General features: G+C 43.3%; 1 protein-coding gene across 1 annotated transcript in view; it reads right to left on the minus strand.

Moving 5' to 3' along the window:
- The window catches only part of LOC149262253 (BSD domain (BTF2-like transcription factors, Synapse-associated proteins and DOS2-like proteins)), a 408,058-nt gene that overhangs the window by 231,972 nt on the left and 161,852 nt on the right, over positions 1-14,234 (minus strand). The window contains exon 6 of the mRNA XM_089423765.1: positions 3,068-3,221. Coding sequence (XP_089279891.1) covers positions 3,068-3,221 — 154 coding nt within the window. The remainder of the gene's footprint in view (positions 1-3,067; positions 3,222-14,234) is intronic.

The following is a 14,234-nucleotide window of genomic DNA, read 5'->3' on the forward strand; positions in this document are numbered from 1 at the left end:
ATTAGTCCAAAAATAACGATGTCACTTGTGTGCTTGTTTACTTTGAGTTGATGATTTGTAGATGTTGATACTGTACTTGTATTTATTTTCATTATTTACATGGTACAAGGAGAATTACTAATGGGTTAAACTTAGAAATTCCAACAATCAAAAGAAGCATACTATTGAGATACCTCAAAGATCTTTTGAGATGATGAACTGTCATTAAGATTGTCAAGCTAGATAGTTCATTTGCTACAGTAACTAGAAGTTGCAGTGGCAAAGGGATAGCCAAGAGCACCAAATTAGGGTAACCAAAAAGTAGCCAAACATGTGGCCCAACATGTGTTGAAGTACTAGCATGGTGAAGTTGGTTATGGCACAACTAGTTATGGATTGAGATATGTCTCAAATAGTGAAGGACAATTGTAGGGACATAAAGAGTCCATCGAGATATTGCTTCAGTTTGGGCTCCATTATGATTTCTTGGAAGAGAAGAAAGCAGACATTTGTCGCACTCAGCACTATAGAGGTCGAGTATATTACAGCTTGGTTGGTGAGTTGAGAGCAGTATGACTTCAAAAACTACTTCCAAGATTGTTTGATCAAGTGCAGGTGATGACCATGATGACAAGTCAAAGCACAGTGAGATCTAGTACCAAGACATGGTACAAAAGGAAGCAGTGTGGCTCCAGTACTATTCTACAATCAAGAAGATTACTGACAAAGCCTTTGTCCTGGGATGAAGTTTGTATACTTCGAGGACAAGCTTGGAGTGATTGAGCATGTCTCTCTCAGCAAGAGGGAGTGATGAAATTACAACATCAAGGACAATCATTCTCCCTAGGTCAGGTTGACCAGGATTAGGGAGAATGGTCCGGAGTGTTTACGCGATAGCACAAGGGACGGACATTCTCCCTAGGTCAAGTATGTTGACCAGGATTACGGAAAATGGTCCGGCATAGGACAATCATTCTTCCTATGTCAATTATGTTGACCAGAATTTGGAAGAATGGTATTAGGGGCCCATAATCACTCAGTTGAGTGGGTGCCTTCAGCATCAGGCTCATACTCTCTAGATAGGTTGAGTGAGCACATTTAGCATTAGGCCTAGAATTACTCATGAAGAGTGACGCATTTGGAGATTCACCATGAGTCAAAGATATTGACTACGACGATGTTGAACCAAGACTAGTTTGTATACCATGTGCCAGAAGGACCAAAATTATGGCGAGTAATTGGTGCTAATGATGTACCATATGCCAAGGGTATCAACCAGCATTATGGTGATGATGCACCATAGGTTAGAGGTACCTACCAAAATTATGGTAACTAGTTGATGTTGTTGATTCGCCATGAGTCTGAGTTGTTGACCAGGATTATGGTAATTAAATGATGTCGATGTTGACGATGAATTGTCATCACCTTTTTCTTAGAGAAATTTGTCAACAAGATAAAATATGGCTAGTCATTATGAATACCTCCCTAGCCAAGAGGGAGTGATGAATTTTGTCGCTATGGTCGGTCTTCATAATTTATATTTTAGCCTTTGAAATATATGTAATAAAAAATGTAAGACATGTTCTTCATGTCATTTTGAAAAGAAAAATTTTGAATTTTTAAATTGCATTTTCGGCTCCAAATAAGGTCAAGTCAGCCCTCCAAGTGTCAAGTCAGCCCAACTAGAAGAGACACCCATTCAGCCTCCTAGAAGAATATATATAAAGGCTTCAACCTCCTCCTCAAAGTGCAATTTCAGATTATCATTTGTTCAAGTAATTCACATCATCTCCTGTTCAAGCAATCCAGATCTCTTATATTAGACTGAAAGAGAAGAAAAATATAGCAAGTCAAGTTATAGGCAAATCATCTTTTGCGCAGAACAAAAATTTATGTACAGACCATCTATGGCAGATCGAATTCTGGGCAGAAGGCTGATTTATGGGCGGACCTATCTCTGGGCAGACCAATGAATTTATGTATACAGTATTTTGCTATTTTTGTTTCATTTATGATATATTAATCAATGTATTCATTATTGAATTTAAATCTAAATCGTGTTTACAATATATATTATATATCAATCCATCATTTATATACACTGTCATCCCCCAGTACCCCCAAAATTTCCTAAAATTTGGAGATGCTCCCACACATCCCCCATGTGCGTCTCTCCATCCCTGTGCTCCCCTATTCCATTAACTTGGTGGAACATTGCTTGTATGCAAATTAGTGAACTAAAAGATGACTCCATGATCAAATTCACTAGTAGTACCAAGTTCACCTACATAACTCATAGTCTCACAAGATAATTAGAAAATCAAAATAGACAATGTCTCCAAGTCCAATCTCAAGTCTCATGCGTGACTAGAAGAATGCCTAGAATAAGCCCTCAAGGAGCTAATGCCAACATCACTAATCTGAAGAAAAAATTGTGATGTAGATGTACTTCATGTTTCAGTTTGAGATCATGGAATAGTAGAGAGATCCTAGGTCTCTTCATGAAGCCAACTCAAATCATTAGCTAAGAGCGTAATGCCTCCTTTAGATCCCCTTTAGTTGACATCAATGTACATAACTAATCTACTTTATTTTTCAAAATCTAATTTTTGAAATATCTTTTTTACATATAATGTCTCCTCATTTCAAAAATATTGGGAGGTCACTTTTTCATGTCATATTTGTTTCAGAAACTCGTGTTCATTTCCATGCTTTGTACAAATTAAATATACAATATACAATTGGTGCAAATTGCTACCTTGTGCACTCAAGTTTCAACTATATGAAAAAGGTCTTATATAGGCCTCAAAAAAATTAGGACTAGTAAACACTTGCAAATACGTGTACAACTTTATATATCTAAATTTAGCATGAATAAAACAATGTTTCCAACCATTATATATTTCAGAAACTACTATGATATAGACATTAAATGGAGAACAAACTTGTCTAAGGACAAAATAAACACAAGCCTTGCATATATTTAACAAGAACAAAATATTTGTCTAAGATACAATGTCAAATAATTAGATTATATACACAAAATCAATATAAAAGATATCATTGAAGATAAAGTAAGTCAATTCACCTATCATCTCGCAAAAGCTTCACCCTGCGCTCCATTTCGACCCTACTGAGTTGCCCACTTGGGATGATAGCTGGGGTTGCTTCAAACTTTTCACTAGTGCTTTGGGCACCTTGCCCATTTGGAACTACAGGCTGATATTTTCCAAGAATTTTCGCTGTCCATAGAAGAAGAAACAACATTTATCAATGATTATACAAGCCTAATTATTAGGATATTTATATTTAGAAATAAAGATGACACTAAACTTAAGTAGATACAAGCTAAGCATGATAAAACTAAAGCAAAGAATAAATAAATTCTATTATGTCCACAACTGATTAATTTAGTTCAATGGGCCTTGAATACATCAAGTGATGATGCTAATGCAAGAATGCCTAAAGCATCTCCTAAAAAAGAAAAAAGAAAAAATAACAAAACAAAAGTGTAAATACAAATAGGTAGACCCTACACAATGAAGCAAAATGTGATTACAAGCAAAGGAGAGGAGGAATGAGCAGACTCTTAGCCAAGATATTACTATGGAAAACATGAAAATCACAAGAATAGAATTAAATCCTAAAAAGAAATCAAGCTCCATGGCCACATTTCATCCCCCTACTACACAAACCATGGGTTTAGTTTTCATGTCCATCAAAAACACAATGCTCTCCCTAATTCTTAACCCGACACAATACACTACAATCTAAAGAAAATTTTAAAACATTTTCTTCCACTAGCAAGAAAAACAAGCTAAAGAGGGGAAACAAAATGCAATTTATAACATGAAACAAATCCATGTCCATAACTACAACTTCTCACACTCTTGAACTTTAGAACTTGTTCAACCTTTTATTGTCCTTCACACCTCCTATGCAATATTTATTGCCCTTTCCTTGGCCCTCTTCCCTTCAGCCATCATTGACAACCACAACTTGTTATCTTAAGCCTCCTCCCTTTATAACATTAATAACCTGTTAAAATTGGCAACTAGGGCCAAACTTTACATGGGTCATCTTATTTATAACAGATGATTTTTTTCTTGGATTCCTCTCTCCGAGAGGTGTAGGATTGATCTAAACATATCCGATTTTGACATGTACAAATGAAGTTATGAATTTATTTTGATTATAGTCAAATTGACAAGGTTGGGCAGCAAACTTATGTAGGCTCAAAAGCCCAACAGTCACATCTATTCATCCTCAACTTTGCATATAAATAGAAGGTGACTTAGCCTCATTTGGACACACTCATCTTCACACTTCTCTCTCTCTCCTCATTGATTGGGTACAGATTTTTGGGCCTCTCCCTCTCCACACGTCCGAAATTTCAGGAGAGTGAAATTTCAGGAGGCCGAAATTTCAAGAGAGTGAAATTTCAAGATGCCTAAATTTCAGGAAGCTGAAATTTCAGGAGACCGAATTTCTAGACAGTTTGACCAAGCGTTGACCAGCATGCGTTGACCTCCTTTGACTGCGTTTTTGTGAGGGCTATCTCTGTTTGGGCAGGCCGCATTTCTGGGCACAGAAATCGAGGCTAAACGTTGACTGTTGACCAACGTTGACTACAGCTAGGGCTGACCGCAGGTGGGCTGTTTGACCAAACTTTGATTGGGCTGAATTTGATTGTTTTGAGGGTTGTTTTATCTTGCTGTTTGGAGGCCGAAGTTGACTGAAGTTGACCGATTTGCTGAGGGTCAAATCTACCCTATTGACCAGCGTTGACTTTTCTAGTTAGGGCTCTTTTGCTACTGTTATAAATTATCAGATTTGTAAATTGTACTATCTCTCTCTGTTGAACTATTGAAGACTAAAAGAAGACTTGATCAAGGGTTTCCCCACATTGGGGTTTGTCCCTTGCTGGTGCCACATCTTGTGTCCTCTTGTCTTGGCTTGTCTTCTACTATTTATGTTTATGTTCTATCTGTATTTTACTATCATGTTGATGTGATTTCTAATCTGAATATTGATATTGGGCTAATAAAGAAATTGAAGTAAAATTGCTCTAAAGCATAAGAACATACCATTGTTGCCTAAAATTAACATGGTATCAAAGTTGAGGTGAAGACAAAGCCCAAGCAAGAGTGAAAGAGCAATCACCAAAGACAATTGGACAAGGGCAAAAGGTGCAATGGGTTCCTCATCCTACTTCTCGGTTGAAGACAAGCTCCATGATAAATCTGACTATCATGGATGGAAGATGTCTCTTGATTTGACCTTGGAAGAAAAAGAAGTGATGGATTATGTGCAGGGTAAAATCCCTGAACCTCCTTCAAATGCATCGGTTGCTGCGAAGACCAAGTACAATAGGGCTGAAGTCAAAGCAAAGAAGATTATTAGGGATTCCATTGACAAGCATCTGGTGGCCTACATCTCTGAATTGAAGACCTCCAAGGAGATCTACGACAGGTTGGTCGACATGTTCAAGGTTAGTAATGCTAATCAAATTCTATTTCTCAAGAATAAGTTGAAGGATATTAAGAAGGGCAAGGAAGAGGATATTCAATCCTATTTTTTGAGGATTACTGAGATCAAGAATGATCTACTCTCGATTGGAGAATTCATTCCTGACAGGGAATTTACCCTCACCACCCTTGGAGGACTCCCACATGAGTGGTATGTATTTAGAACCACCGTCCTCAACAGTGATCGAATTCCAAGGTTTGAAGAAATGATGTCAAGATACAGTCAAGAAGAAACAAGAATGGTGGAGCAAGAAATGCCTTCTAATAGAAGCAACCCCGCTGTATTCTCCGCTCATGCCAAAAGGAGAAATAATGCAAGCTCTTGTAATGTTCCTAAGTAGGAATATGAGTAATATTTAAACAATAAAACAGTGTAACAGCATAAAATTAAAAACAGGTATTACACATCCATGGAAACAATGTAAATCTGGAACTGCTGAGCCATATATTAGAAAATTTGAGAGCAATGGGTACAATATAAATGTAGTGGTGCACCTGGGCTTGTCTCAAGGACAAGCTGGACTAAACCCAGGTGATGGAATAGCTGAGATGATGGTCGTTCAGTTGCTGCACCACTTGCACTGCGTTGTCCCAGCAAAACTATTGATCTGCTAACTTCGACCTACTGGAAGGTGCCCAAAAACCACCCAAAAAATTATATCCTTTCAGCCTTAGACTCCTTGGACAAAACCCAGAAAAACCAAAAAGAGAATTTCTCTAATTTGGATTTGGATTTTTGGCCTCCTTGGAGCCTCTCCCCAGCTGCTACAGCGAAATTCAACTTGCAGGAAACAGCATGCAAATCCCTTTGAAAATACCCCTAGAGCGCTGGGTTCACCTGTACTGACTAACTCCTTTCTCCCCGAATGACCCTTGGTCCGGATGACTGCTCTCCCAGCACCAAGAGTTTGCTACTACAGTGGCCTCTACGCAGCACCTCCGTCCAGAATTTCGACTGACTGCTGCGCTGGTCTAGCGAGTTGCTACTCCAACAGAGTTGCCTTTTCTATGTTGCCTCCTTAACTCTCGGCTCTCCCAGAGTTAATCCCTTTGTTGGTCTATTCCCGGCTCTCCCAACAAGTTGTGAATCCCCCTTGTTGATTTCCAACTCCTCCTGCTTGTTCTCTAGTTGCCCAGGAATACGCAGTTCCTCCTTGCACTGATGGCTAAAGTGTGTGACTGTACCAGACTCCCTGAAAACCCCTGTGTAACAGCATCCCTAGGGCAGACACGGATGGTCCCTCGAAGTAGAGGTTGAATCTTCCCTGCGGAAGACTCGTGGCTAAACAGCCAGTAGACTCACTAAGCAGCAGAGCGTACAAAGGTAAGTTTGTTTGTCAAAATGATCAGAATGCCTCCAGAATGAGAGTTGATCTCTCTTTATAGCTCCTTGGGCCCCCTTAGCCTCATGTGGGCCCCTCCATCCACTAGCTAGAATTCCCTCCAACATATTCCTTGGCCAATTTCGAATTATGCATGTGGTGGCCCCCACATTCCACTAGCTGTCAGAAATAAATTGGATTGCCTATAGTTCCTAAGTTTTTGCGTGTGGGGTCCTCCTCTTAAACCAAAAACGCTACCAAAATTGTGTTGTTGCATCCCGTGACTAATTCATTTGAGAAGGGACATGACAGTCCTCCCCTCCCAAATGTTGCTTGCCCTCAAACAACCTCAAAGTCGGGTGCTCTAGTATGTGCTCATCCTCCTGTTGGAATTTCTAAGTTTAACCCGTTAGAAATTCTTCCTGTACTATGATACTATCTGATTTATTTCTTCCTATTTGTTCAATTACTTAACAAGTTATTTACCATGTAAATACAGAAAAATAAATACAAGTACAGTATCAACACATACTGATCATCAACTGAAAGCAAACAAGCACACAAGTGACACCGTTGTTTTTGGACTAATGTCCCCGGAAAAACCCAATGCGGGAAAACCGGTGCAGCTATTCAGAGGGTTTTATTATTATGCAGTTTCAGAATACAACCTGGGTGCCAGAAAATGGCTCACCCAACAGAGAATGCCCTCAGCAGTAGTACCTCTCAATTGGAGATAGATATTCTGACTAAATCACCGAATGAACGATCCCACAGCAACAATGTAGCTTTTGTTGCTCTACGTCACTCTGATAGGGACTGCGTCACCCTATCCGGCTCTCAACTCCCAGTCAGTCCCACGAAATCCTCCAGCACTGCCTCTAGGCCCTGCGTCAACCTCTCTAGCCTCTGCGTCAGTTTTTGTAGCCTTTGCGTCAGCCCCTAGACCCTCTACATCTCACACGCTGGCCTCTTTGTCTCTGCGCAGCTCCTGGCTACCTCTGTGTGGCCTCTAGCTGGAACTCAACTCACTCACTCAATTTCCTCATCAAACCCTGCCCTAGGAAATCGAATTCTTGATCTCTCTTCGTGTGTTCTCCAACAGACCCTCAAGCCTCCTCTTATACTTTTCTCGTTGGTCCATCAACGGCCGAGATTAAATCTCTAATCAACAGCTAACATTAGATTTGGCTTGATCCATGACTTTTGGACCCTTCTAACCCAGTTTTATATTAATACCCATTAATATTTTATTTTACCTAAGTTTTGACTTAGGAACTCCATTAAAAATATTAATTATTTTAAAATCTCCCAAACCGGTTAGAATCTGCCCAAACAATTTCTGGGTCTTGGAGATCTCATGTGCTTTAGCCTCTCCACCAATTTTCATGGCTAGAGCACATCTGATGCTACCCCAAATCAACATTCCCTCCTAGCAAGGACTCTGCCCTAGTAATACTCCTCACTAAGTATCACCCTGATCATCCAGCATCAGTCCCTGTGCTGATGCTAAGCCTCCCCGCCCAACATCCTCTGCATTGTTGCATCATGTACTGTTGCCCATGACCTTACCACTGCCACTGTTACATCCATACGACAACTCCTCCTGCATCTGTGTTGCTGCTGGTCCATATACCCAACACTGCATTTGCACTGCATCCCCTTCTCCTCACGCTGCATCGTGCTACCCATAGCACTGCCACTGCTAACTGTTGCATTGCAACCCAGTTACTGAGAAGGAAGTAACTGATCCACCCAACTCTGACATCCCTGTCAAACTAGAGACTATCCCAATGTTGAAGCTCCCTCTGCCGCTAACAAGTGCTCCATCTACTAACCTTTGTGTTGTTGCAACAACTCCATGCATTTCGCACCGTTGCACATCTCTCCGAGTCATCCTACACTGGTGTAACACTCCCATGCTTCTCGCACTGTTGCAACCTATTGTCCAAGGACTCCTGCACTATAGCACTCTCTGTCACTTCATCCACATCCATCTCTACCAACATCTGTCAGTCCTGCTACTCCTCTTCGAGGCTCCCGTAGCAAGGTATAATCCAAGAGGTTGGGTACCTCAAGGATCCTGCCCCTCATTGCCTGTAGTCCGTCAGACTACAGCTCGATGTCACCCCACTTCCTCTCAAGTGGCGCATGAGCACTCATGGCACAGTCGTCATCCTCCTCGACTTCTTTCTCCACCTTTGCTGGCGCTACCTTCGAGTCAGAAGCCTCTCCCTTACTCTTCTTCCTCGGACACTAGTTCGCATAGTGACCCAGTTCCCCACAATGGAAGCACTTGACCTTGGAGAGGTCCTTCTTCTTTCTCTTCTCCTGCTTTCCCGCAGTGAGAGCCGCATCTTCTTCTTCCTCCTTCTTGATTCTGACCCCTTTTCCGCTACTCCCCACCTTGGTCACCCATCTGATCTCTTCTTGACGAAGAGTCGCCCACAATTCCTCCCAATCTGGAAGGCTCGACCTGCCCTGTATGCTCTGAACAAATACCTCCCAATCCTCTGAGACTACGCTCAATGCGGTCCTCACCATCATTTCCTGATCCGGCGTGACCCCTATGGAAGTTAGTTGGTCACAGATCTCCTTCAATCCACTGAGGAAAACATCTATCTGCTCTCCCTTCTGCATCTGGTATGACCGCAGCTGATTTTCAAGTAACATCTTCCTCTGCACGGAAGTATGATGGTACAATTTCTTCAGGGCATCCCACATCTCATTTGTCGTGTCCTTCTTGGCAATATGCAGCACCTCATGATCCTTGACCCCATCAAGAATGATGCACTTTGCCCTAGCCATTGCCTCCTCGTACTTCTCATTTTCCGCTAGGTCAACTGGGATCGCTATTGTTTTCAAGGCGAAGTCCTTGATATGATATCTGTCTAGAATGGACAAGATCCTGGCCTTCCAAACCACGAAGTTGGATGCTCCATCCAACCTATCCTGATCTCTCAGTCCATTCACGGCCATTATGCTACTCTTCTTTCAACTCCTCTGAGTCTCTTTACTTCCCTCCTAGAAGTCCTCGGTTCAACTCCCTTTGAGTCTCGATTTCCTTTTTGGAAATCCCTCCTCCTTGGTCTTGCCCTGTTAGATATTGTTCTGACCACAGTACTCCACCTGCTTCGCTCCGCAAATTATCCGCAGCCTCCTATACCCCAACAACTTGAAGGACTGAGCCTCTAGGCTCTGCGCAATCCCAGCACCGGCAAAATCTGCACCTTCTAGCCACAGAGTCTATCCTTCCTGACTGAGAAAGATGACCGGGCACTGCGTAGGTCAGGTCTGCTCCTCTCTGCCTCTGCGCTAATCCTTCTCCTGGCTCGAACTGATGAAGTAGGCCCTTTGTTTCTACTGCTATTGCTTTGCTCGACTGATGCCTTCAGTTATCCTGTGATCTGCAACCTCGCTCTGATACCATGTTGGAATTTCTAAGTTTAACCCTTTAGAAATTCTTCCTGTACTATCTAATTTTTTTCTTCCTACTTGTTCAATTACTTAACAAGTTATTTACCATGTAAATACTGAAAATAAATACAAGTACAGTATCAACACATACAGATCATCAACTGAAAATAAACACGCACACAAGCGACACCGTTGTTTTTGGACTAATGTCCCCGGAAAAACCTAATGCAGGAAAACCGGTGCAGCTATTCAGAGGCTTTTATTATTATGCAGTTTCAGAATACAACCTGGGTGCCAGTAATGGCTCACCCAACAGAGAATGCCCTCGACAATAGTACCTTTCAATCAAAGACAGATATTCCGACTAAATCACTGGATGAACAATCCCACAGTGACAATGCAGCTTTTGCTACTCTACGTCACCCTATCCAGCTCTCCAGCTCCCAGTCTGTCCCACGAAATCCTCTAGCACTGCCTCTAGGCCCTGCGTCAGCCTCTCTAGCCTCTACGTCAGCGTTTGTAGCCTCTGCATCAGCCCCTAGACCCTCTAGGTCTCACACGCTGGCCTCTTTGGCTCTACCCAGCTCCTCGCTGCCTCTGTGTAGCCTCTAGCTGGAACTCAGATCACTCACTCGGTTTCCTCAACAAACCCTAACCCAAAAAATTGAATTCTTGATCTCTCTTGGTGTGTTCTCCAACTGACCCTCAAGCCTCCTCTTATACTTCTCGTTGGTCCATCAACGACCGAGATTAAATCTCTAATCAACGACTAAGATTAGATTTGGCTTGATCCATGACTTTTGGACCCTTCTAACCCAGTTTAATATCAATACCCATTAATATTTTATTTTTCCTAAGTTTAGACTTAGGAACTCCATTAAAAATATTGATTATTTTAATATCTCTCAAATCGTTTAGAATTTGCCCAAACTATTTATGGGTCTTGGAGATCTCATGTGCTTTAGCTCCACCAATTTTAATGGCTAGAGCACATCCGATGCTACCCCAAATCAACACCTCCCAGGTGGCATCCTCATTTGGTAAGTTCTCCCAGCGTAACAAGAACTCCCTGATGGTTCTGCTCTCAGTCTTCTCTCCCTGCTTTCCAGTATGGCCTTTGGTTCCATTACCAAATGGCCCTCATCAACCAATGGGGGTAGATCAGGTGATGTAGTCACCTGTTGTCCCAGCACATTCTTCAGGCATGAGACATGAAACACGTTGTGGATCTTGCTCCCCGAGGCAACACTACCTCATAGGCCACCTCCCCAACCCGCCTAGGCACTTGGTAGGGCCCATAGAAACGTGGTTGTAGCTTCTCGACCCCCTTCTCTTTTAACATAGATTGTCTATAAGGCTGCAATCGGACGTACACTAGGTCTCCTTCCTCAAAGTGCCTCTCTACCCTTGCCGATCTACATATAGTTTTTGCTGATTCTGGGCTGTCGCTAGATTATCCTTGAGAGCTTTGAGGATATCTTGGCTCTCTTGGACCCAGTCTTTGGCCTTTGTGGCCCGGTTGTCTCCGAAAATAACATCAGCAAAAGTTAGAGCATCATAACCATAGAGGGCACAAAAAGAAGTCATACCGATAGACATGTGGTGTGTGGTGTTGTAGCAAAACTCACCCAAGTGCAACCACTGAATCCACATCCTCTGCTAACCTGTCAAATAGTTCCTCAGGTACCCCTCCAACCACTGATTGACCCTCTCTGTCTGGGCATCCATCTGACGGTGGTAACTAGTTCTAGGAGTAAGCTTCGTCCCAACCAACCTCAACAACTCCTACCAAATGCCACCCATAAATCTATTGTCTCTGTCTCTAACAATGTTCTTGGGGAGTCCATGTAGTCTGAAAACCTCCCGGAAGAACAACTCGGCAACCTGGGTTGCCGTGAATCTAGTGGGGATGGCAAAGAAGTAGGAAAATTTGGTCAGCCTGTCGACCACCACATATACGCAATCCTTCCCATGTACTATGGGGAGCCCCGTGATAAAATCCATCGAGATACTTTCCCATTTCCCCTCTGGAATGGGAAATAACTGTAATAGCCCTACAGGGTGAGTCAGCTCCCCCTTGTTCTGCTGGCAGGCCTCACACTCCCTTACGTGTTGTAGCACGTCCTCCTTGAGGCCTCTCCACGTGAAGCTCTCCCGAACAACCATGTAAGTCTTCCGGAACCCCTCGTGTCCGGACAGTGGTGAATCGTGAGCGACCTGGAGTACCCTCTCCCTCAACTACGAGTCGGGCACTAAGTAAATGCGCCCCTTGTAATAGATGACCTCATCCATCACACGGTAACGCTCATCTGCATGTGTCCCCTCTAGCACCTTGTAGGCCTTCCTATCCTTGGAGTACTCAACCAACAGCTGAGTCTTCCAATCTTGGCATATGCTCATAACAGATAACCCAGCCAGTCCCCTAGATAGAGCATCGGCCACCACGTTGTGCTTGCCCCACACATACTCAATATCAAAGTCGTAGGCCTGCGCCTTGCTGACCCATCTCTGCTGCCTGTCATTGAGGCTCTGTTGCCCCATGAAATGTCGAAGACTATTGTGATCAGTGTTCACTCTGAATCGGTTGCCCACCAAGTACTAGTGGAACTTGGCCAATGCACGTATGATGGCCAGCATCTCCTTATCATATATGGAATATGACAGCTCATGCGGTAGGAGCTTCCGAATCTCGAAAGCTATAGGGTACCCCTCCTATGACAAAACGGCTCCAACTCCCACCCTTGATGCGTCACACTCCATCGTGAATGGCTGGGAAAAATCCAAGAGTGCCAAAATAGGGCAACTGCTCATTACCTCCTTGAGGCGATCGAAAGCGACCTGTGCTCCCTCAGTCCATGCGAAGGCCCCTTTCTTGGTCAAGTCAGTCAAGGGTGCTGCCAGCTGTAAGGACCCCTTGACAAACTTCTTGTAGTAAGTGCAGATGCCGAAGAAGCCTCTTAGCATAGTCACGTCTCGGGGTACTGGCCAATTCCGGATGGCCTGGATCTTCTCCTCATGAACCTTCACCTCGTCTGCTCCAATGATATGCCCGAGATAGAGCATCTTTGTCAATCCAAACTCGCATTTGGACAACTTGGCATAAAATTGTTGCTCCTCCAAAATGCACAGTACCTCCTCCAAGTGTTAGAGGTGCTCCTCCCACGTCCAGCTATAGATCTGGATGTCATCAAAAAACACTAGCACGAACCTCCTCAGCTGCCCCCGAAAGATGTGGTTCATACAAGACTGAAATGTGGCAAGAGTGTTGGTCAGCCCAAATGGCATGACCAGAAACTCAAAGTGCCTATAGCGGCACCGAAATGTAGTCTTTGGGATGTCTTGATCCCGAACTCTGATCTGGTGGTACACCGAATGCAGATCGATCTTAGAGAAGTACTTGGCTCCTCTAAGCTCATCAATGCGGGGAATGGGGTACCGGTTCTTGAGGGTCTTCCTGTTAAGGGCTCTGTAGTCTATGCACATCCTGGGGGTCCCATCCTTCTTCTACACCAGCACTACGGAAGAAGCGAAGGGACTGGAACTAGGCCTAATGTGACAAAAAGCAAGCAACGCCTAAATAGCCTTCTCTATCTCGTCCTTATAGGCTTTGGGGTGCCTGTAAGGGGTAGTGATGATTGCTTGTATACCCGGCTCTAGCTCAATGGTGTGTTCAAACCCTCTATTTGGTGGCTGTCCTGGTGGAATGTCCCCGAACACCACTGCATATCTGTCCAGAAGCACCTGTATGTCTGCTAGTGGTAATTGTGCCTATCCCCCAACCTCTGAGATCCTCAACTTGATTGCCCATGCAATGTCCCCATGTCGAAGATCTGCCTCCATCTTGTGGGCCGAAACTGTCTGAGGCGAATAAGACTGCATGCCTCTCAAAACCACCAGTTTGTCATCTGGCCCCATGAACTCCATCTTAGGTTTCTGCCAATTTGTTGTAACTCTCCCAAAGGGAATACAACCACTGGACACCCATCACCAC

This window comes from Pinus tabuliformis, chromosome 6 (genome assembly GCF_031772625.1).
Source record: "Pinus tabuliformis cultivar Carrire ecotype Pingquan chromosome 6, CPIR1, whole genome shotgun sequence".
Taxonomy (NCBI): domain Eukaryota; kingdom Viridiplantae; phylum Streptophyta; class Pinopsida; order Pinales; family Pinaceae; genus Pinus; species Pinus tabuliformis.